At 27.2% G+C, this 22,879-nt stretch overlaps 1 protein-coding gene across 1 annotated transcript in view; it reads left to right on the top strand.

Moving 5' to 3' along the window:
• The first annotated feature begins 21,307 nt into the window (after positions 1-21,307).
• The window catches only part of LOC100215905 (advillin), a 58,874-nt gene continuing 57,302 nt past the window's right edge, over positions 21,308-22,879 (top strand). Inside the window, exon 1 of the mRNA XM_065812441.1 lies at positions 21,308-21,754. Within this exon, the coding sequence (XP_065668513.1) occupies positions 21,680-21,754 (75 nt within the window). The 5' untranslated portion in view covers positions 21,308-21,679. The remainder of the gene's footprint in view (positions 21,755-22,879) is intronic.

The raw sequence follows: 22,879 nt of genomic DNA, 5'->3' as shown, positions 1-22,879 counted from the left end.
GAGTTTAATAAAATGGCAAATCGACTGTAGCAACTGTAGTCAAAGTCAATTTGTCATATTTTGAAACTCTATTCATACCCCCGATAATTTATTATATATTGATTCTATTTAGGTGTAATCTTTTTGTTAACAAGGATGCCATTTAGGTGCAATCTTTTTATAAACAAGGAGGTCTTACGTCGTGACTAAAAGTCATCAAACGACAACCTGTAGCAAAAAAAATTGTGTAGCAAACACAGAAATTCTGTCAGAAATTCTTAGTCTTTTATGAAAATGGTGAAATTTGTTTATATTTTTGAAAAATAGTGAAAATGTGTTTATTGCTTTTCTATGAGTTATTTATAATTGAAGAAGTCAAACGACTTAAAAACGCTTTGAAAAATTTATAGATTTCCCAGAGACAAAGAGAAAAAAATACGTTGGATAGAGTGCTTACCTAATGCGACTTTTAAAACGTCTAGCAACACTTTATTGTATGATCTGATTGACATCAAAACTTCAAAAAGGTTAAACTAAAATAACATTTTGCACAATTTTCCTCTCAGATAGATTTTTAGTTTATTCTAAAATTGCAAGGAACTTTCTACTACTTTTTTTTTAATTTGGAAATTTCTACTAGCAACTATTATTCTCTGTGACAATGTGTATGTCACAAAAATGTTGTTGTATCAGGAAGTTATGCTGTTTTTGGAAAACCAGTGATATAAATTCTCTTTCAAAAATGGTTATAATATAGATATAAATCAACGTAATAAACACCTTTCCATGTTATTGACGCATTTCTAATCAAGTTGGAAAGACGAGTATTTAAAGAATGTGCGGGAATATCATAAATTTTCCAAAGATAAAGCCTCAGCTCTAATTAAAAATAGTGATATAGTTTTATTTGACCTCGGAATTGTCAAATAAAACTATACCAAAGGAACTTTCTACTACTTTTTTTTTAACTTCTACTAGGAACTATTGCTCTCTGTGACAAGGTGTATGTAACAAAAATGTTGTTGTATTAGAAAGTTGCCGTTTTGGGAAAACCATTGATATAAATTCTCTTTCAAAAAGTGTTTTAGATGTTATTATAACTTGTAATAAAAGTTATATGTTTGATGGTCCTAAATTACTTTTGAAAATGTTGTGAAAACCTGAAAACAAATAAATTCGTAATTTTTATGTGATCAAATTCATTTAACTTTAGAATCAGTAGGAAAGTCAAATAGGATAGGCAATTATATATTTGTTTGTATTTTTGCGATACAGCATTATGCATGAAAAAAAAAATCAGAAAATAGGCATATAATATGAACACGCATCACAAGGCATTTCACAAATTATTCACGTGAAGAAATAGTTTAGCTGATTACTTTTGTTACAAATATGTTATGTTAGGAAAATTTGTTACAAAACTACAGAATTAAGAAATTTAAGAAAAGTATCTTTAGACATTTTTTAAGACCTTCAAAACCAAAGAACATTAACATATATTTTGAAATTAAAATTTGCTGAACGAATATGAAATTTTGACAGTATGTTTTATTTTTTTTAAACTTTGGTCAATATCCAAAATCATTTACAATAGATGGATTAAAAGCTCCTTTTGACAATACTGTTCAATGGCTTTTCTTCAATTTGAATAAAGATAAAGTTTATTTGACTTCCATATTCAACACTTTTATGCTTTAATGCATTACTTAATTGAAATTGAGTGGTATCGTCACAATATACTTTCCTATATTCATTTATAAAAAAACACTGAAAACTTTCTACACCAAAATCAAACAAAGAACTATGCTGTTTCAAACAAGGATTGACCATATTAATATGTAGTATAGATCATAGTTTGTCTTGTTAGGTTGACATTAATTCATTGATACTTTTGTTTTTATTATTTGCTGATATTTGTTGATTGTATTCGTTGTTAATTGTAGTATGCCTGAAGTTTGCTGTTTCGGGATTTTAAAAGCATTCCTTATTTATTTAAAGCAAAATATTTTTATAGAAATATATAAAGTTACTTTAGTTCTACTTTTTATTTTATTTGAAACCTTTTTTTTTTCATTTTCATTTTTCTTCAATCTGTTTCTTTTTTTCATTTTTTGAAAAAAAGTTTATTGTAATGAAGTAATGAAGTTTATTATTAAAAATATGAAAATATTTATAAATTGTTTTTATTTATAATTATTATAATTTATTTATAATTAAATTTATATAAATCGTTACAGTGTCTATTTTAATTTTCAGATATTTTATAAAGTAAGTCATTAAATAAAGCATAATGTGTTTTAAAATAAATTTTAATTAAACAAATTTAGATTAAATTTGTCGTTTTCATTTCAAATATCAAACTCCAATTTTTTTTGCAGACCAAAGCACTTTAACAACCACAAATACTTTGTTGATTTAAATATATAGATAAATTTAAATGTTTTGTGTATTTTTGACATAAGCACATTGACTGGCAATAGAAATATCAGAACTAAATGTAAATACATCGACTGAGGATAAGGATTCATTAAAGATTTTAGTCATGATTAAAAGTCATATAAGACAAGTAAACTATCATTTTTTCAAAAAAGTATTCAGTTTAACTAGATGGTTTTAACGTCGCGTAAATCAAGTAACTTTCTTCTGCTCTAAACGGGCGAAAGGAGAAAGCAGTGGTAGGGGACCTCATCTAGCCACTGTACATCAAAGCCTGGCGCGAATGGTGTGTGATACTCTCCCCCACCCCATATCAATGAATTTTATTTCATTATGTCTGCAAATTTAGCTCTTTTAGACCAGCAAATCGGCATATCTAGATCCTATAGTTCAGTCGGCAAACTTGGACTCTTAGTACTGTCGGCAAATGTGAAAAACGAGGACCTTTTTTTGACAAAAAAATATTTATGGCATTTTTTCTGCAGTTAATAAACATCCTGAATCCGCCCTGTAAGTATATTTATATGTAAACATTTAAAAATAATAAGATAAAAATTAAGACAAAGATTGGAGCAAGTAGAAGACTGCAATTTTTCATTCACTTTATTGTTTATTCATTAAATTATAACCAATATCAATTCCAATACTTAATCTTTTTGCATCTATATACAGTACTGGTCATAAGTTTAAAGCCACCTCATTTTTTTTAGTTATTTGCAGATTATAAAGCCATAACCCCAGTGCAGCAAAATATTAAATTACTGAAACATGCAAAATATATTGTTATAACATTTTAGTACCAAAATGAGTATTAAAATATTAATAATGAGTAGGTTCACCTTTATTTTTAATTACTTCAGCCAACCGTGCTGGCATAGTGTCAACAAGCTTTTTGCAATCAACAGCAGTAATACTAGTCCAAGCGGCAGAAATAAAGTCCCAAAGTTCATGGTTATTGCTAGCACGTTTGCCTGCACAGCGGCGATCAATTTCATCCCACAAATTTTCTATGGGGTTCAAATCCGGTGACTGGGATGGCCAGTGCAAGACTTGAACACCATTAGCAGCTAGAAAATCTTTAGCCACTTTGGACGTGTGCTTAGGATCATTGTCTTGCTGAAAGATCCATGGAAAAGTTGCAGGAAACAATGCTGTTGCTGAAGGTAGCAAATGCTTTCGCAAAATATCTCTATACATGGCACCATTCATGATTCCTTCCACCTGATGCAACTGGCTCGGCCCAAAAGATGACATACAACCCCACACCATGATGCTACCACCACCATGCTTTACAGGTCCCTGCAAACATTCCGGTTTATATGATTCATTTTGACGACACCAAACGAAAATACGTCGAGAATCATTACCAGCTAAATTAAATTTGGACTCATCAGACCACAACACTCTTTGCCAATCAGTAACACTAAAATGCAAAAATTCGTGTGCAAATTTGAGACGCTTCTGCTGATTAATTTTGGAGATAAAAGGCTTTTAATAGCAACACGACCATTCAAACCTTGTTTATTTAAACGACGACGAACAGATTTTGGAGATATTAAAGGTCCACCAACATCATGCTACTGTCGAGACAAAATTTTGGAAGAAAGGCGACGATTTGTTAGGGCCAGGCGTTTTAAGGTTCTATCTTGACGTAAAGTTGACATTCTAGGACGGCCACATCTGGGTTTGTCCGTGAATGTATTTGATTCCAAATGTTTCTTATATGCATTTTGTACAGCATGGCTATATCATTTAGGCTTAAGCCACTAATTTCCTTCAAAGCCACCACCTGGGCCCGAACAGTTGAATCAAAGCTTTTAGCTTTGCCCATTTCAGAAAATATTTTCATTTAAACTCTAAAATAAAAACGAAAATAACATTAAATACATTATCTAACTAGTGTACACATTCCAAAAAGTAGCATAAATAACAACTGAATTAACCAAAACATTGATACCAATACATCATAAAGTTACCAAAATATGTTTAAATGTTCAAAAATTGGCTATAATATTAAAGAACTCATGAAAATCAATATTTATATTTGGTTTAATACACAATTATTCATGAATATCAATAGATTCGTACCTTGTCAAATTACTATATGCATTGTTATGCTTATAATGTTAACCTCACCATACTTATGTCGCAAAATGATGAAAAAAACAGGTGGCTCTAAACTTATGACCAGTACTGTATATCTTTTAATAAATTGTAAGCATAGTAAATTTTACTGCAAAGCAAAAGTTAAAAAATAAAAGTTGGATGGTAATATCTAAAAAATAACGTGAAATAGTTATAGTAATAGTAATATATTTAAATAAGCCTTTTAATAAGATTTCATGACAAGTAATTAAAAAAAAAAAAATTATACAAAAACCTATGGTTTGTAAAATATAAACTTTAAGTAGAAAAAACATTTGTAATTTCATAACAAGTAAGTTGATGTCAAAACTGAGAATTTTTTAAAAAGACAACTTTTTAAAATAAGGAGTTTGGTTTTTCTAAAGTTTTTTTTAATTTTAAAATGGTGATACCCTAAAATAGTTAAGTGAAATTTTTTAACGATGTGATAAGCATATTTATACATTCTCATAGAATGCATTTTTTATTTATTTTATGAATAGATAAATAATCTATTGTTATTAAAATTGCATTTAAATTGTAACTTTTAAAATACAAACTTATCGCAAAAGTGACGTCTTTTAAATTTTTGAGCGGCCTTGCAAATTAATATTTTTATTTTCATGAATTTTCATTTCAAAATAAAGATGTTAATTATAGCGACATTTTAGAGGTCTTGCACCACTGTATTATGACCTAAACTTATAGTATATTTGGAAACTCATAAATAAACAATAAATTTAAAAAAATGACCATTTTTATTTACAACATTTTATTTAACATGCTTTTTTGTCGGTTTGTTTATATTTCATTTTTTGGTGTCCGGTCAAAACTACCACGAGGTCGGTGGTAATAATAAAAGAAATCGTTAAAAAAAGTAGTTGAAGTAAACGACGCAAAACAGACTTTTTTAGTTTAGCGTAAATAAAAGAAATTGTGAAGAAAAGTGACTAAACAAAAAATTAACAACAAACTTTTAGCGTTTCAGTTTAGCGTAAATAAATAAAATCGCTGTTAATAATGAAAAAACTTTATAAAAACAATATTTTATAAATGAACTAAAAAGTAAAAAATTAAAAATATATAAAATAAATTTTTTAAAGCAAAATTTTTAAAATGGACTAAAAAGTAAAAAATAAACTATTTCACGGGACCCAAGGACTTTGCGTACGTACAAACTGAAACATCCTTTAAAGTCAATGACTGAAAATGTTGGGCGCCAATAAGAACGAGTTGTACTTAGTCGCCCAACATTTTTAACCATTGACTTTAATGGATATTACAGGTTGTGTCACACAAAGTCCTTGGGTCCCGTGAAATAGTTTATTTTTTACTTTTTAGTCCATTTTCAAAATGTTATTTTTAAAAAGTTTTTATACATATATTTCTTCAAATTATTCTTCATAAAATCACTATTCATGCCGGTGTCATGAAATAAATTAACCCCCATAATAAATCAACTCCCGTTGCGTAAAAAATTACCCGGGAAGTTAACCTATTTCGAAATAGATTAACTCCCCTTGAAATAAATTAACCCCTGTCGGCGAAACAAGTTTACTCCCCATGTTATTTTAACTCCCTTGGAACAACTTATACGAATTACAAAAAAAGTGTTTTAATTTGATGTTTTCCAAATGTGTTGTTTTTAAATCTGTTAATTAGTTATTGATATGGATATAAATTACATTTCTACTATTATTATATCATATATTATTAGTGGCAATATATATATATATATATATATATATATATATATATATATATATATATATATATATATATATATATATATATACATACATATATATATATATATATATATATATATATATATATATATATATATATATATATATATATATATATAGTATATATATACATATATATATATATATATATATATATATATATATATATATATATATATATATATATATATATATATATATATATATATATATATATATATATATATATATATATATATATATATATATATATATATATATATATATATATATATATATATATATATATATATAGGGAAAGTGGGGGCATAACAGCCCCCGTAACATTTAGATTAATGGAGTATGAAAATAAAAACGGCATGCGTTTTTTTAACAGTGTGTTTCAATAAACACATCATCAAGCTTTAAATTGCTGCAATTAAGAAAAAAATAAAACGGTATTTGAAAATGTTGTTACACAAAAATAGGGAAGTGGGGTCATAAAAGCCCCCGTAAGGTTTAGATTAATGAAATATGAAAATAAAAACGACCTGTGTTTTTTTATCAGTGTATTTCAACAACCAAAAACAACAAAAAAAAGCTTTTAATTTTAGCAATTTAGAAAAAAATGCAACAGTTTTTGAAAATGTTATTAAACAAAAATCACAAAATCGCTGGGGGCATACTTTTCGTGATACAATTTCTGCAGGTGTATCATTTTTTGTTTCTACAGTCTTGTCAACTGTTTGAGCGCTTTTTCTTTTTTTAGTTTTTATAACCATCTTTTTTGCCAGTTCCGCTTTATGCGGTGAACTGGTGAGTATAGCTGTTTTGCCCTTTTGCCATCGTTTGCGAGTTTGCTGAGTTTTCTCATTCGAAATACTTACAGTTTCTGCAGGTGAAGCAATTGTGAAAGAAGCCATAGATGTCAAAGACAAAGTTTCTGATTCAGAGCAAGATGGATAATTCTTGCAGTGAATTAGTTTGTGTTTGAGATTTGGTAGTTAGATTTGGTGTTGCTGAATCCATCTCAGGAAATGTTGGTTGTTTCTGAAGGCTCAAACATCCAATCATCAAAAACTTCAGGATTAAGTGGACTTATTCCAGTCTTTTTAAAACAATTTACAGTTGTCAACATGTTTGCAGATTTCATATAAGCTATTCCAAATAGTTCTGGAATCTGATATTTGCTCACAACTCTAGGATAATGTGTACTCAGCCAAATAAGAATTTCATTTGAACAGTTGCTGCTAAATGGTACCATTAAGGAGACATCTAGTGGGTGCAGATGGTGTGAACAATGTGGTAGAAAGCAAATAACAGCAACATAATTTTCTCATGTTTTCATTATGAACTCCATATTTTTTGTATGTGTTGCATGACCATCTAATAATAGCAGTACAGGCTTTTTTTTGAATGGTATTACAAAGAACAGAAAATGGTCAAACCACTTCAAAAATATATCTGCTTGCATCCAACCACTAGGGTGATATGATGCAATAGTACCCAGGATAATTTTTCGATAATATTAACATTCTTGGGAGCTCTAACACGGGGGAAAATAATCAAGGGGGGCATGTATATACCAGAGGCACCAATACACATTTCGATTGTTATGATTTTCCCTTGTTCAACTAATGTTAAAGTTCCAACTTGTTTTTTATCCCTCTTAGCTATTACTTTTGACACTTTTTTTGGTACTGAAGAAATTCCTGTCTCGTCAACATTATATATATTATTTGGAGTTATGTTATTTTTATCTATGCTTTTAGTCAATAGTTCAAAAAAATTATTCACAGCAGGTCGGTTAAATCCCATTGCTCTAGCTCCAGAAGTTCCCTCTGGCATACGCAAAGAAATAACAGGATTGCGTTTAAAAAAGCTTTCTGCCCACTGGTAGCCTGCCATTCCTGTTTTTTTGTTAAAGCTATGTGGCATCTTGTTCTTTTCAGCTAGCTGAAATGCCAATTCTCTCAAATTTGAAACTGGAAACAAGCAACTCTCGAGAAAAATTAGATGTTTAGCTAACTCTTGCTCTTGTTCAAGGTTAAAAACTGATTTAAAATTCCCAAGTTTTTTTATTGCACAACTACTTCGTTCTAAACTCCCTTGCTGAAGTCTTTTTATTCTGTCTCGCAGTGTCGTTGTTGGGATACAGAACATTAACGATGCCTTCTTATACCCCATTTCCTTCTTCATTACTGATTCAATAGCTGCTTTCATTAAATTTTCTTCCCAGGATTGTCGATTAGTTAGACGTTTGTATTTTCTAACCATATTAGGTAACTGTTTGCACAAAATAATAACTTTTTTTTTCTATCAAATAAAAAATATAATAACAATATATAAATATACAATATGTATCTATATATCTATATCTATATCTATATATATATATATATATATATATATATATATATATATATATATATATATATATATATATATATATATATATATATATATATATATATATATATATATATATAGAGAGAGAGAGAGAGAGAGAGAGAGAGAGAGAGAGAGAGTATATATATAAACTCTTTAACCTTAGACATTATTATTAGCAAAAGAGAATGGTTCTGAAGTATTAGTATCAAAACAATGTAATAGTATTGCACGAACTTCAGTTCGTGCAATACTATTACTATTTTTATTCAACGCTCACTAAATATTTATATTCAACGTAATTTTATTCAAAGCTCACTAAATATTTATATATTATATATTTAAATATATATAACACTAAATATATTTAAAAAAATCTTTAGAATAGAATACTTACACAGTTTTGAAGATATAATTATAAGTTAAATTATTTAAAACGCGTATTAAAGGGAGTTAATTTATTTTAGTAGGGGTTAGAAATACTTAAGCCCCCTGTTAATCCATTTCGCTATATTTTAAAATAATTTAACTCCAGGGTTAATTTATTTCGAAATAGATTAATCGGGGAGTTAGAATATCTTAACCGGAAATTAACTTTTTGGGGAGTTAATCTATTTCGCGTCTCCGGCGCAAAATATTCTGAATCAGGGTTGCCAGGTTTTTTTTCGGGCACAAGCCAAAAACGAAACAAAAATAAACCAGAAATAAACCAGACCAAAAAAATATATATATATCATATTTTTTTTGTTTTAAAGCTTGTTTATATTTTATATTTTGAAAAAATGCTTTTTTATCTAAAAATTCATCCTTAAATATTAAAATTTAGTTTCTAAGAGAGGGACAGAGGAGGAGTAGAACGAGTTTCTGAATGTTTAATGAGGTGCCAGTCCAACACCTATACTAAATCCTACACTATTAACTTGTAAAATATACATATTTTTCCGCTTGCATATGGATATAGATTTCTTTTCCAACCTTTACGATAGTTGCCTCCATTATTTTAAAGTTCTAGTAAAAAATCTTTTGCCTCATCAAATATGATTTGATCCAAATGACTGAATGCAAGACTTGGCTTGATATATTCTTGGTCTGATTTTTATGCAGATGACCTGTGAGAAGACTCAACAAAATAGTTAGAAACGGAACACATAGACAGCCAAGGCAGTAGACATCTATGTTGCAGACGTCTATGTCTCAGGAAACTTCTAAATGGTCTCACAAAGCAGTTTAGGATATAGCGGTGTTTTTAGAAACTAATTTATCTTAAAAGTTTTTAGACTCGCTCTAATGATGCAATGTCAATTAATTTATGATTAATGACAATTTCTGTAAAGATTTTTAGTTTCTTCGCTTTTTGCATCCATAAGATATTACAGTAGATTTGAAAAAAGGCCTTTTCAACTTGGAAAACAACATTCATTACAGGCAAACTTTTCTCAAAAAATGCCATTTTAAATGTAAGAATGTAAGCAACATTTTAATGACATTACAAGTAAAAGTTTTCTGTTTTAAGATTTTGATGTGCGCATTTCTTTCATTTATTTTAACTTGATTGTTCTTCTATAAAATGAAAAAATGGAAATCTTTCTTTCCCTCAAATTAACTTTTTTCATGAAATAAAAACTTGATTAAATTGATTTATTATTAAATAAACCAGAATTATACCAGATTTTAAAAAACATACCAGATAAAACAAAAAAAGACCAAAGACTTTATTATAAACCAGATTTGAACCAGATTTTCTAAAATAAACCAAAACAAAAAATCCAAGCCAAACGATAAAAAAACAAACCAGATTTGAGAAATCTGGCTTTAAAAAACACCAGATGGCAACCCTGTTCTGAATGTGAAAAAATATATTTTGACGGATTTATTGAAACTAGTTTCAAAAAAACATGTATTTTAATAGAAATTTATTGAAAAAAATGGTTTACAATTATAAACCAATAGAAATTCATCTTAAAAATTCCTTTCAAGTTTTCATACGATAAAGTTTCAAATCGCATTTCTGCAGTATTTAAATCAGCAGTAATTTCATTATAAATATAAATTAATGCAAGGTCATTCAACATAACCTAGTCGATCGTCAATCTTATTTAACTTTTAATAATTTATAATTCCTGAAAAAGTTCTTTTGGCTCCGGGTAATATTATCAGGGCCGTACCGAAAAGATTTTAATGAGAAGGGGGAGGGGGTTACGTATCATTATTTTCGACTAACTATTCTTTACAAAGTTTAATCCCATATTTAATAGGTTTAATCCCATCAGTAATAAGTTTAATCCCCCCCATTAAAAGGTTTAATCCCATCATTAAAAAGTTTAATCCTATCATTCAGAGTTGATAATGCCGACCGGAGGCAAAGTAACTTTCTGCCGAAAGGCCGACTTTTTAGGGAGACGGAAGCTGTTGGCGGCGGCCTCCCAATTAATTTTAAGCGGCAAAATGTTCTTTCTTCCGCCTCCAGTGGCTTCCGCCTTTCTATTGGCGGCCGCAGCCAGAGTTCTTTTTTTGGAGGCAAAATGTTTTAGAGGCCGACGCTAATAAAGAGGCGGAAGCCAATGGTGGCCGCCTCCAGAAGAAATTTTGAAGGCAAAACCATTTGGAGGCCGCCTCCAATGGCTTCTGCCTGCGATTAAGTATTAACTAGAAAGAAATGTTAAATACTTAACATCAAGTTTCATTTTATATGATTGTTTGCAAAAGTTTCGAGTATTTAAAAAAATTCAATTTTTTTTTAAACAAAATTTTTTTTTTAAACTAATAAATCAACTAGAATAAATTAGTATTTTAATTATACAAAACAAAAGTTAAAAGTTGGAAATTTTACTTCTATGCAATTGGCGAATAAATCTTTTTCACACACACACACAAAAAATTATAATAAGTAATAAAATTGACATATTTTGGTAAAAGTTTTTTAGAACAAGTCAATATGCTAAAATTTTTATCTATTTTATCATTTGCCATAACGTCTAATACTTATTATTAATAATTGGATATTGTAAAAGTTATTAAAAAAATATCTGCGAATATTTATTAAAAACTTGCGACCACGCTGTATTACGCTAATAGTTTTAGCCCAATTACAACAACAACAACAACAACAACAACAAATTAATAACTGACAATTTATGAACAAAATTCATAAATTGACTTTATAATATTCTTTTAAAACGTTTAAAAATTTAAAACGTTTAAAAAGGTAGAATTGAAAATGGAATTTATAAAGTTTTAAAATATTTAAATTGAGTTTATTAAATATTTTAATTGCTTCAGCGATGTTTCTTGTTGTACGTTTAAAACTATAAAATGTATGCAAGCATTATTTGTATATTTGCGCGTTTGAATAATTTTTTCTTATTTGTATGCGCTTATAATTTGTACATAAATTATAACCATTTATTTAGGTTATTTCAGCAAAAAATCCACTGTAATTTAACTAAGTAACTTTTTATATTAAATTAGATTAACTTATTAACCACAAGCTAAATCCTATTTAAATAAAGATTGAAATGCTTTTAGTTTAAAGATGCCTGTCAAAGCCTAAACCCTCTATTTATGTCAGTCAATCTATGCACTACACTGTGACTATATTATATAATTTATATACATATATATATATATATATATATATATATATATATATATATATATACATATATATATATATATATATATATATATATATATATATATACATATATATACATATATATACATATATATATATATATATATATATATATATATATATATATATATATATATATATATATATATATATATATATATATATATATATATATATATATATATATATATATATATATATATATATATATATATATATATATATATATATATATATATATATATATATATATTAGACCATTTCAAAATTGTATATAAAAAAAAAAATTTTTGAACTTTATTTGGACTACCCTTTGATTTGATGTGGGTGTGGTCAGGAAAATTAGTTCAAAAATGCAAACTTAAATAATGCGTTTTAGGGACAGCTCAATAACTTTACTTTTTAACAGGTCCCTATTATTTTGAAAAAAGAAGTTTTTTCAAAAGTATGTCATGTTAGGTCTTAAAAGTTGCGAAATTATAAAAAAATTTCAAAAAAAATGATAATTTCATACTACAATTATTGTTTTAGATTTAGTTGCACAAAAACTATGGTTTTTTAACTAGAAATAAAAAAAGCAGATTTTTACAAGTTTTTAATAAAAATAAAAATATTTTAATTTATTTTTTATAAAGCAACTATTATTTTTGAAATTTATATATTATTTTGCTTCTTTTGAGTACCAGAATGATCTACTTTTACGGAACTTTTTTTTTTTTAATTTTAGGACCCCATTGAAAAGTAAACTTATTTTGAGCTGTTACTAAATATTGGAATAATGCTTTGAAACTTCAATGATTTACTTTTGTTCATCAATTAACAGCATTTAAACATCTAGCCACTTAATTATTAAAAAATGTTTTTTTGAACTGGTCTAATATATATATATATATATATATATATATATATATATATATATATATATATATATATATATATATAAACTATATTAGTCGATGTATGCATGCGTATGTATTCTAAGAAACTTTGAAAAATAAAAACAAAGAAATTTTTAATAAACATTAATTATAGGAAAAATAGAAATGTTAAAGTTAAAACGCAAAAAATAATTTTATTTTTTGTTTTTTAAAATGACGAGTCTAAAAAACACATATCCTCAACGTATAAATAATTATTATTCATAATGATAATTTATATATTTATAATACAAATAGTAACTATTATTATAAATGTTATTAATAAATAAAATATGCACATTAGTTGTAATATTTAGTTATAAAAATAGTTATAATATTTAAACAAAGTAATTTAGGATGATTTTAAGAAGTCTCTTGGAACGAGAGCGCAAAAATAAATTTATTTAGGCCGCTACGGCATTACCTCTCTCAGTGGGCACAGTACGTTTTTCAAACGTTCTTGTTTAGGTTTAACGTTTTATTTAGGTTTAAACCTAATAAAAACGTACCGTGCCCACTGGGGTGGCTATTACATTAGTATGATTTTACTCCCAGCATGTCTTGTACAGGGGCTGTGTTCTCATCTCTCCGTTAAGCTTAATTTCTTCTGGAGGCGGCTACCATTGGCTTCCGCCTCTCTATTAGCGTCGGCCTCCAAAACATTTTGCCTCCAAAAAAGAACTGTGGCTGCGGCCGCCAATAGAAAGGCGGCCGCAGCCACATATTTTTCTTTTTTTTTTAAACTTCAATAAATTTGTACTTACGTTACAACAATATGACATAATATAATGCAATGTATAAAATATAGCATAATAATACCACGTATAATGTAACATAATAAAACGTAATTTAACAAGTTTATCTAAGTATAATATAAATGAATGTTTCTTATCATAAAAACTTCCAGTGTTTTCTATAAAAATAAAAATCAGCAAAAAAAAAAGATGAGAAATTTTTGTTACTTCAGATAAAGTCTAATTCTTTTTTATATATACTCAAAAGTGGTTAAACAATATACAGTCAGTAATACACATAAATGTTTTAGTATAAATTTTGTTGTTAAGTTTAATACTTGTCGGTATAATTATTGATATTAGGTATGAGGTGTGATGACTAATTTTTCAAGGTGGCAGGATTATTTAATACTTTAAGTTCTATATTTTTGGATATTATTTTGTTATATAGGTACGGACCCCGGTTGGAAACAGAAAACCGTGAAAACTTTGTTGTTTTTTTAGGCAATGTAAAGTTGCCTGCTGCTCTTGTGATATATCTTTTAGAGTTAAATTGAAAAAAGTTATCTGAAAAATGCGATGGGACTAACTCAATAATGTTGATTTGGTAAACATTTAGTGCATTCAAAGTTTTTAGTAATGGTTCAGCATGACTGAGTTTATCTTTTTTATAAACTAATCTTGATGCTTTTGACTTATATAAATAGTATTCAATTTGGATTTATGTGTACTTGCCAATCTAATATTAGCGTATGTAAGAAAACTTTGGATTTAAGAAAAATAAAGCGATTCAAGATTATCTTGGAACAACATAGGTTCAACTTTATAGAGTATCCCAATATTTTTTAAATTTTGTTGTACTTATATAGGCTCTCCGAGATATATTTTCGTCAATAAGTAACTCTGCTGGTACTTGTACTTCGTTATTGTTTTGCTGAGGTTGCTCAGCATTGTTATGCTGGTGACGCATTCAAAATAACGATCAAATATTTTTGGCATACAAAAAGCGGCTCTTTTAGATGGTAAGTTATCCACATTTCTTGTTGAAATTTCTTTTGACCATCTCTCTTTATAAAGGCATAAAACCAGTCTTTACCAGGCTTCCCATTTTTGAATAAGTGCTATTGATCTTTGCGTTTAAGGTAGCCACATACAAGTTCTAGGATTTTATTTCGGGTTAAACCATAACCTCAGTCATCAAGTAATTGGAACGCATGCACCATCAGTTTTTCTGTTTCATTTGAGAGTATCGTTGCTGTACCTGAGCCATGGAAGCCTTTGTTGTTGTTACTCTTGCGATCTTTGAGTGTTGAGACTGGAACGCCATGTTTGAATGCAGCTTTTCTCAGTGATGTTTTATTTTCTTTCATTTCAGTTAATGCAGCTGGTATATCGTCTTCCTTGTATGCATTTGTTTTTTAAACTTGTTAAAGTGAGTTAGTTAAATTGAATTGAGTGAGTGATGATTACATTAAGAAATAATATAATAATTGGTTTTTAATGAGTTTTTTTTACTTTTTTGATTTTTTATTATATTTTTAAAATTTTTAATTATTTTTTATACAATATTTTTTAACAAAGTAGCGCTTGAACCGAATTGGTTTTTAATGAGTAAGAGATGATTAACATTATAGTTTATTTTTAATTAAACCGGAATTAACGCTAGTTAGATAAAGATAGGCGCTTTGTCACTTGCGAAAACTAAGTAATTAATCGAGATTTTTGCGAAATAATTGCAAAATATTTGCGAGATAATTGCAAAAACTAAGTTTTTTTTTACTTTTTTGATTTTTTATTCTAACTTTTTGTTCTAGCTGCATAAAAATTATACTATCAGAATTAAAATTAAATTTCCAACAAAATAGTGCTAAAATTATTTTTATATCAGTTTCACGAAACTATCTTTATCTAATTAACGTTAATTCCGGTTTAATTAAAAATGAACTATAATGTTAATCATCTCTTACTCGTTAAAAACCAATTCGGTTCAAGCGCTATTTTGTTTGCAACAATAAAAATTATATTAAAAATTTTGACTCCCGTTAAAGTTGTATATATATATATATATATATATATATAATAAAAAAATGGAGTTGAATCGGCATGTAATTTTTTCAATTCGAACAGAGGAGAAAGTCCTGTATTTGAATCTATTTTTATTTTTTCCATAGCCATATCCGTTTAGTTTTTATTTGATAATTTCGATCAATGTGCGGAATGATAATATCATATTGCACAACATAATATACCATATTATTGTGTATAATTGACCATAGGGGAACTTGGGGTAAGATGACGAATGGGGCAAGATGACAACCTACAGTTATCTCTTAAGCAAAACTAAATATAACAGTTGACTTTAGCTGAAAGGGAAGAAGATTAGTTTTACTAGATTTATCAATGGTATCTTTTTAAATATTATTTTTGTGACGAAAGTTAAGTATTAAAAAGTTTTTCCGACATTGAGAAAAAAACTTTTTATCCTCGTTTTACTTGATTTATTACATCGCTACATCACCAGCTAAAGGTAAGCGAGAAATTTTTATTTAATTTGATGAAACTGGAAGCCATACAAGAAGTATTAGGCTATGATAATTTGATTATGTACTGATTCTGATTCACTTTAAAGATTGTATTAGCCTGGGGCAAGATGACCGGGGCAAGATGGCTTGTCCGTAATCTATATTAAACGGAAGTTTACTTGTACTGTTTGCTATTCTTTTATTGTTCAGTAATTTTTTTATTACGAAATACAATATTTGTTTGACAATAGTTTTATTTTGTTGCGTTAGAGTTTGCTACAAACTGATTACTAGGCTGTTACTGTTTTTTTTTGCATTGACCGATAAAAATGTATAATTTATTAGTTTTAAAAGTTACACCTTTATTTGCATTACTTTTTTAATAAAAAAGAATTTTTGATGATGGTTTTTGAGGCGTTTATAGCTTCATAGAGTTTTCTTTTCTTAAAGTTTTAAACTTTGTTAACTCAAATCGTCATCTTGCCCCGTGTGCGGGGCAAGATGACGATTTGAGTTAACATCGTTTAATGAGTTTTTCCTTAGCTATTTTCTACTTTTAGAGTGGTTTTTTGATACATCAGTGACGCGGAATGATTTTTTATCACTTTTAAATCAAGTTTTAATTTTTGGGACAGATATTGACTAAGATACAGGCGTTTTTCGAAACGTTCGTCATCTTGCCCCATGTTCCCCTATTATAGTGTGCGGATTGACCCGGTTTTACTCTACACATTGTATCTTAAAGTTTCATGATACATTGTTAAACTACATTTAGTCACTATCAAAGTATTCAAAATATTTCAATAAAAAGAATGAATTTTTTTAATTTGTTACTGAAGACAGAAAAAAACAAACGATAAATCAAAATTGGGTTAAAAAAATCGCATTATATACTTGCTATCTTTTCTAAAATTATGTTCATTGATATTATTTTAATGCTCAAAAGTTATTTAGAATTTACAACCCTTTAAAAAAGTGTAAATGTTTTAGCACAGTAATAATTGCTTAATTAATGCTAAATTTTTTTGTCTCATAATTGGTTATGAATGCTAAGTTTGATGACTATGCTTAATTATGCTTAACTATGTCTAATAAATAAGTAACTATGCTTAAACAAATAAAAGTGACAAATAAAGAGTTAACCAAATATAGAGGTGACGTCAAAAACTGATTCAATTATTATCTATTTCATTCGAATTTCATAGATGTTTTTACTTAACGATTAAAAGTTTGTCAATTTTTAATCGATTTGTTTGTTTAATTGGTTTTATGATTTAACAAAGGTGAAAAATGCATTAAAAGTAAACTTTAACAAGGTTGTGCTAATCTCGTTTTTTATTAAACATATCTTATTTATTTTCTACACATTATTGGCACAATGTTGTTGGTCGTTTATCTTTAACTTTTCTCTATTTTGAGAAAATCTTTAAATGTTAGAAAAATTGTTTAGCAAAAATAAATAAATTCTTGCTAAACATTTTTGTTTTACATTGGTATGAACATATAGTTGTTCGTACTACTTTTAAAATATTGATTTATTTTAATCTCAAAGCAAACAATATATGAAGATATAAACAATATAAGTTTTATATAATAACTTCTATTGTTTCTTAATCTGGTTTTTGTTTTGAAGATTTTTCTTTTTTTCATTCTTGTTTTTACATTTACATTTATGTAAGGTTTATCTATTTCACTTCTCCATAATAACTATTTTATTTTCAAAATTTAGCGTGTACTGCTAGTTACTGCAACAAACATACTATTCTGGCATATCCATGAGTTTTACTCTATCTCATCTAAAATATGTAGGAAGGGTCTAAAACATATTTTTAAACTATGAGTAGGCGCTGGGGGCTCCAGCTGTACCACTGATAAATCTAAGTTATGGAAACCATCAGGTTTCACTTCGTTCTCTATTTTTAAACCATATAAGTGCAAACAATATTGTTTTTGTAAATTTATAATGCAATCAAAAATTTAATAACTTTTTTAAGAAACAAATAAAAAGCTTAACAAATATACAATTATTTAAGTTTATCTAAATATTGTTATCTAAATACTGTATTAAAATAATAATTAATCTGGACAAAAAGTAACTATGATTATCTTACATTTGTTACTAAAATTTACTATTTATTAAAAAGTTATTATAACTGTAAATTATGATATATATATATATATAAATATATATATATATATATATATATATATATATATATATATATATATATATATATATATATATATATATATATATATATTCTTCTTAATCTGTAAAAAAGTAAGCTTATTACTCATATACCTGTAAATTGTTGAAAAGTGAGGTTGGAGTTCAAGTATTCATTTTTGGAACAAAATTGCAAGTTTTTTGAGCTCAGGACTATCGAAACGTAAGTATTGGTTAATAATCTGATTAGTTATGGTTAATAATTTATTATTTTTGCTAATTTTATTGCACAAATTCTGATTTATAACCATTTTTACCTCTGATTGATTTTTTTAGAATGGGCAAGTCTTCAGACTTAACTTTAAGGAAATATAGGGAAGTAAAAATTTTTTATTCTACTAACTCTCAGAGAAAGATAGCAGCAATTACAAGTGTTTCAGGTATAAATGTGCCCCTAGGACCAGACCGCGTTGGCAGAAGTTGCAGAAAAAAAGATCACTACTCAACGTCGTGACCGTAAAATAGAGAACAGCTGTCTTAAAAAATTAGAAAAAAAAGCTGAAGAGAATTTAATTGGTTGTAGTCCAACCAAAAAACCACGTTTAACTAAAGCCATGAAAAATAAGCGAAAGGGTTATAGTTGTTTGTAGTTTGTTATTGTAGCAAAGGGGTGTATGAAAATATATTTGGATTATTACCTTTTTGTAATTTGAAAACTTTACATTAAAAATAAATAAATATATATATATATATATATATATATATATATATATATATATATATATATATATATATATATATATATATATATATATATATATATATATATATATATATATATATATATATATATATATATATATATATATATAAATAAAGGTGCTTTAATCGTTGAACGCTCTGGAGGAGCATTTAACCAGGACGTTTACGACTCCCTCTTTAGCAATGTCACTTATTGGGCTAGAGCCGGCAACAAACTTTGAACCTCTTGATTCTGAATAAGATTTCTAATCGCTACTTCACATTGCTGCTACAATACTTTAGTATATTAACGCAGCCGTGGCGCAGAGGTTAGAGTTCTGGCTCAGAACGAAAAGGTTCCAGGTTTTATGCCAGCTCTAGCCTAATAAGCGATTGTAATAAAACCATTAGGTCTTCTTGGAGTACATAAGTTAGTATAAAAAAAATTACAAATAAATTAACACATTAAAAGCACAAAACTATTTTAAAAAGCATCTTATACTTTTGAAAAACATAAAAGGAGCAGCGATTTATAAAGAGCTTTTTACATAGTACAATAGTAAACGTTTTTTCTTTTTTTGAGAAATTTAGGGTAACATCCAAAACATAATGTTCAAAAAGTTTATTTGAATGAATTTATTACTAGAATTGCCATAAAAAAAATCTGAAACAGAAGAGCAAATAACAGCAAGATTTTTTTTTGTATATAGCAGTAGCAACATTTATTGTAGTGAAATTTTTTTTTAATACTTAGTGATCCCCCTAATACTACAATTTCAAACCTAAATATGCTCTTCCTTGTTTCCTATTAATTTTTTTTTTCGTTTGTTTTGTTTAGTTTCCATGTTATTTACTTTAACTAAAAGTTATACTTTTACACTAACACAGTTTTACTCTATTGAACCCATGGTTAATTTATTTACAATTTTTGTGCTAACAGCAAAACTTTGGAAAAAACCAGCATCATTTTTACAATCTCTAAGAAACAAAAACGAGAACAAATGCAAATAATGGTAGCAATAAAAATGAAGATATAAATAACTATTATAAAACATAAAACAGTTGTATTTGTTTACAAGTTACTTTTTAATAAATAGTAGCCCAATATTAGGATTAGGCGCTACTTCAAGTTTTTTAAGAAAACAAATAAATTGTGGTAACAAACCTGAATTAAATCTACGCCTTCAAGATAATACTGTTTAGAGTAATGCGCAGAGGCTTGTTAAACATATTTGTACTACAAGGAAACAAAAGTTGAACAAATCATGCTAAAACATGTCATTGGGAAAAAACAAGTAACTTAGAAGAAAACAGCTGTATTCAATACCTGCTATCAATTTAGTGAAGAACATGTTTAAATATACTTGCTTTGTTCAAATATCTATGTTTGTTTTCAAATTATCTATTAATTTGTTATATGACCTTATTTATACTATAAACAGTTATAATGCAAAAATTGGTATGAATTAATTCTGGATGGATAAACATCTGAACAGGTGACTCTAAAAACTATGGGTCCACACTAATTCATCGGTTGTTATGTATAAACTATTCAAACATTGAATTAACGTGAAATTTAGTAAAATTTTATTTAGTATTTTTGTTAGTTAAAAAAATTTCATAGTTCTTTAAGTAGTTCAGGTCTTCTATAAATAAAAGAAAATAATATTGCTAGTGTATGTTGATTCCAAATTTGACAATTTAAAAAACAAATAGTTTCAGTTTTCAAGAGTTTAATTAAAAAATATTTATATTTACTTTGCAAAGTTTATTTATAAAACTCAAAGTTAATAAGTTAGAGAGGTAGTGTGTATGATACCTATAGAAACAGCTAAAGACTAAGTTTAAATAATTTATTTTCGAGCAAACTAATTATTCTGCAATGGCAACTAATATTAGTTTTTAATGATAAAATAATTAACAAGACGTTCCTTACCAAAGTATTTAAAAATTAATAAAAAAAAAAAAAAAAAAAATAGTGCAACATAAATTTTGTTGATAATTTATGCTAACAAAGTTGAAATATTAGCTCTGTTGGAGATTAATGTTACGAACACTATTTATCATGTCAATAAGGTTTTAACTGTGAACTGTAATATTTACGATTTAAACAGAGTAGAAAAACAACAAAAAATTTATGTTACGACCAATAAATCGTTTAGTAGAGCTCAAACTTAATTTTAAAAAAAATGAAGATATTTTGTTGATGTAGAAACAATTTTATTTTATTGGGAAGTTGAGCATAAGTGTTTGTTGTTAAAATATATTTTTTGATGTAATTGTTTTTTTACAAAAAATTTCATTTAAAGTATGCCGTCAACATCAGTAGATGAAGCATTTGTAGGAGCTGGAGAAGTACCTGGATTAGAAATCTGGAGAATCGAGGTAAGGGTAAATTATTAAAGATAAACAGAAAATATTTACTTATATAGATAAAAACAAAACTTTTTCTTTTAAAAAAAAAATGTATGGGAAAGGATTTTAACCTTGTTTTTTTGCATAAGTATGCAACAATAAAATCTATTGCATAACTATGCAGCCATTATTTTATTTATACAGATCTGGTACTGCACCATTTTATATAAATTATTATAATTAAGATCTTCCTATTTATTTTATTAGCATTTCTTATTGAGCCAGTAATCAAACGGGGGAATTGTTGGTATATAAAATTTTATTTCTTATTGAACCATCGACAAAATTATTGTGAAATTATTTTTTAATTTATACATATTTTATTTTTAAAATGTTGAATCCGAAGCTATTTCAAAGAAACCCGAATTCCTTAGGCTTTTTTAAGCTATCTTATGTTTAAAATACACATAAAATACAGCATACAAAATAGTACAAAATGACTATTCATCGTTTGAAAATTATAAAGTTTTATCTAACATTTTATATATTGTAAGAATTTAACTTTCTTTACTTCGCAGTTAAAATGTTTTACTGCTGTTAATCTGTATATTTATAAACTATACGTCAGTGACGGATTCAGGGAGGAGGGGGGAGTATGCATCCCCCCTCCCCCTCCCCCCAAACCAGAGTCTAAAACCCTAAAATATCTTAGAAACGGAGGACCTTTTTTTTATTCGTAGGCGCAAATGTGATACAAAATAAAAAAATATAGTTAAACCCCCCCCCTCCTTCTCCACCAAAAATTCGTGGATCCGTCACTGCTAAACATCGTTTATGTTATTTATATTTCATGAATAAACTTATTGTATTATTCACATATTTTTAAGCTGTATGTTTTTGTTAATTATTGTGCATTAAAACTTTTACTGTTAAATTTTTACACAAATATAACCAGATAAGTTCTTATGCGACGTGTTGTAAGGTGTTCAAGCTAATTATTTAAAAAACAAAGTTGATTGACATTAGTATTATAAAAAATTACTTAAAATATTTATATGATATATTAAAAACAAATAACCTGCTGAAAAATATAATTTTTTTATTTGACAGCAATAAACCTAGGTTATTTATAACAATTTTAAACTTGGGCCATCT

This window comes from Hydra vulgaris, chromosome 12, assembly GCF_038396675.1.
Source record: "Hydra vulgaris chromosome 12, alternate assembly HydraT2T_AEP".
In the NCBI taxonomy this organism is placed as follows: domain Eukaryota; kingdom Metazoa; phylum Cnidaria; class Hydrozoa; order Anthoathecata; family Hydridae; genus Hydra; species Hydra vulgaris.
The sequence above is the reverse complement of the archived record's forward strand: the minus strand, read 5'-3'. Positions and strand labels throughout refer to the sequence as shown.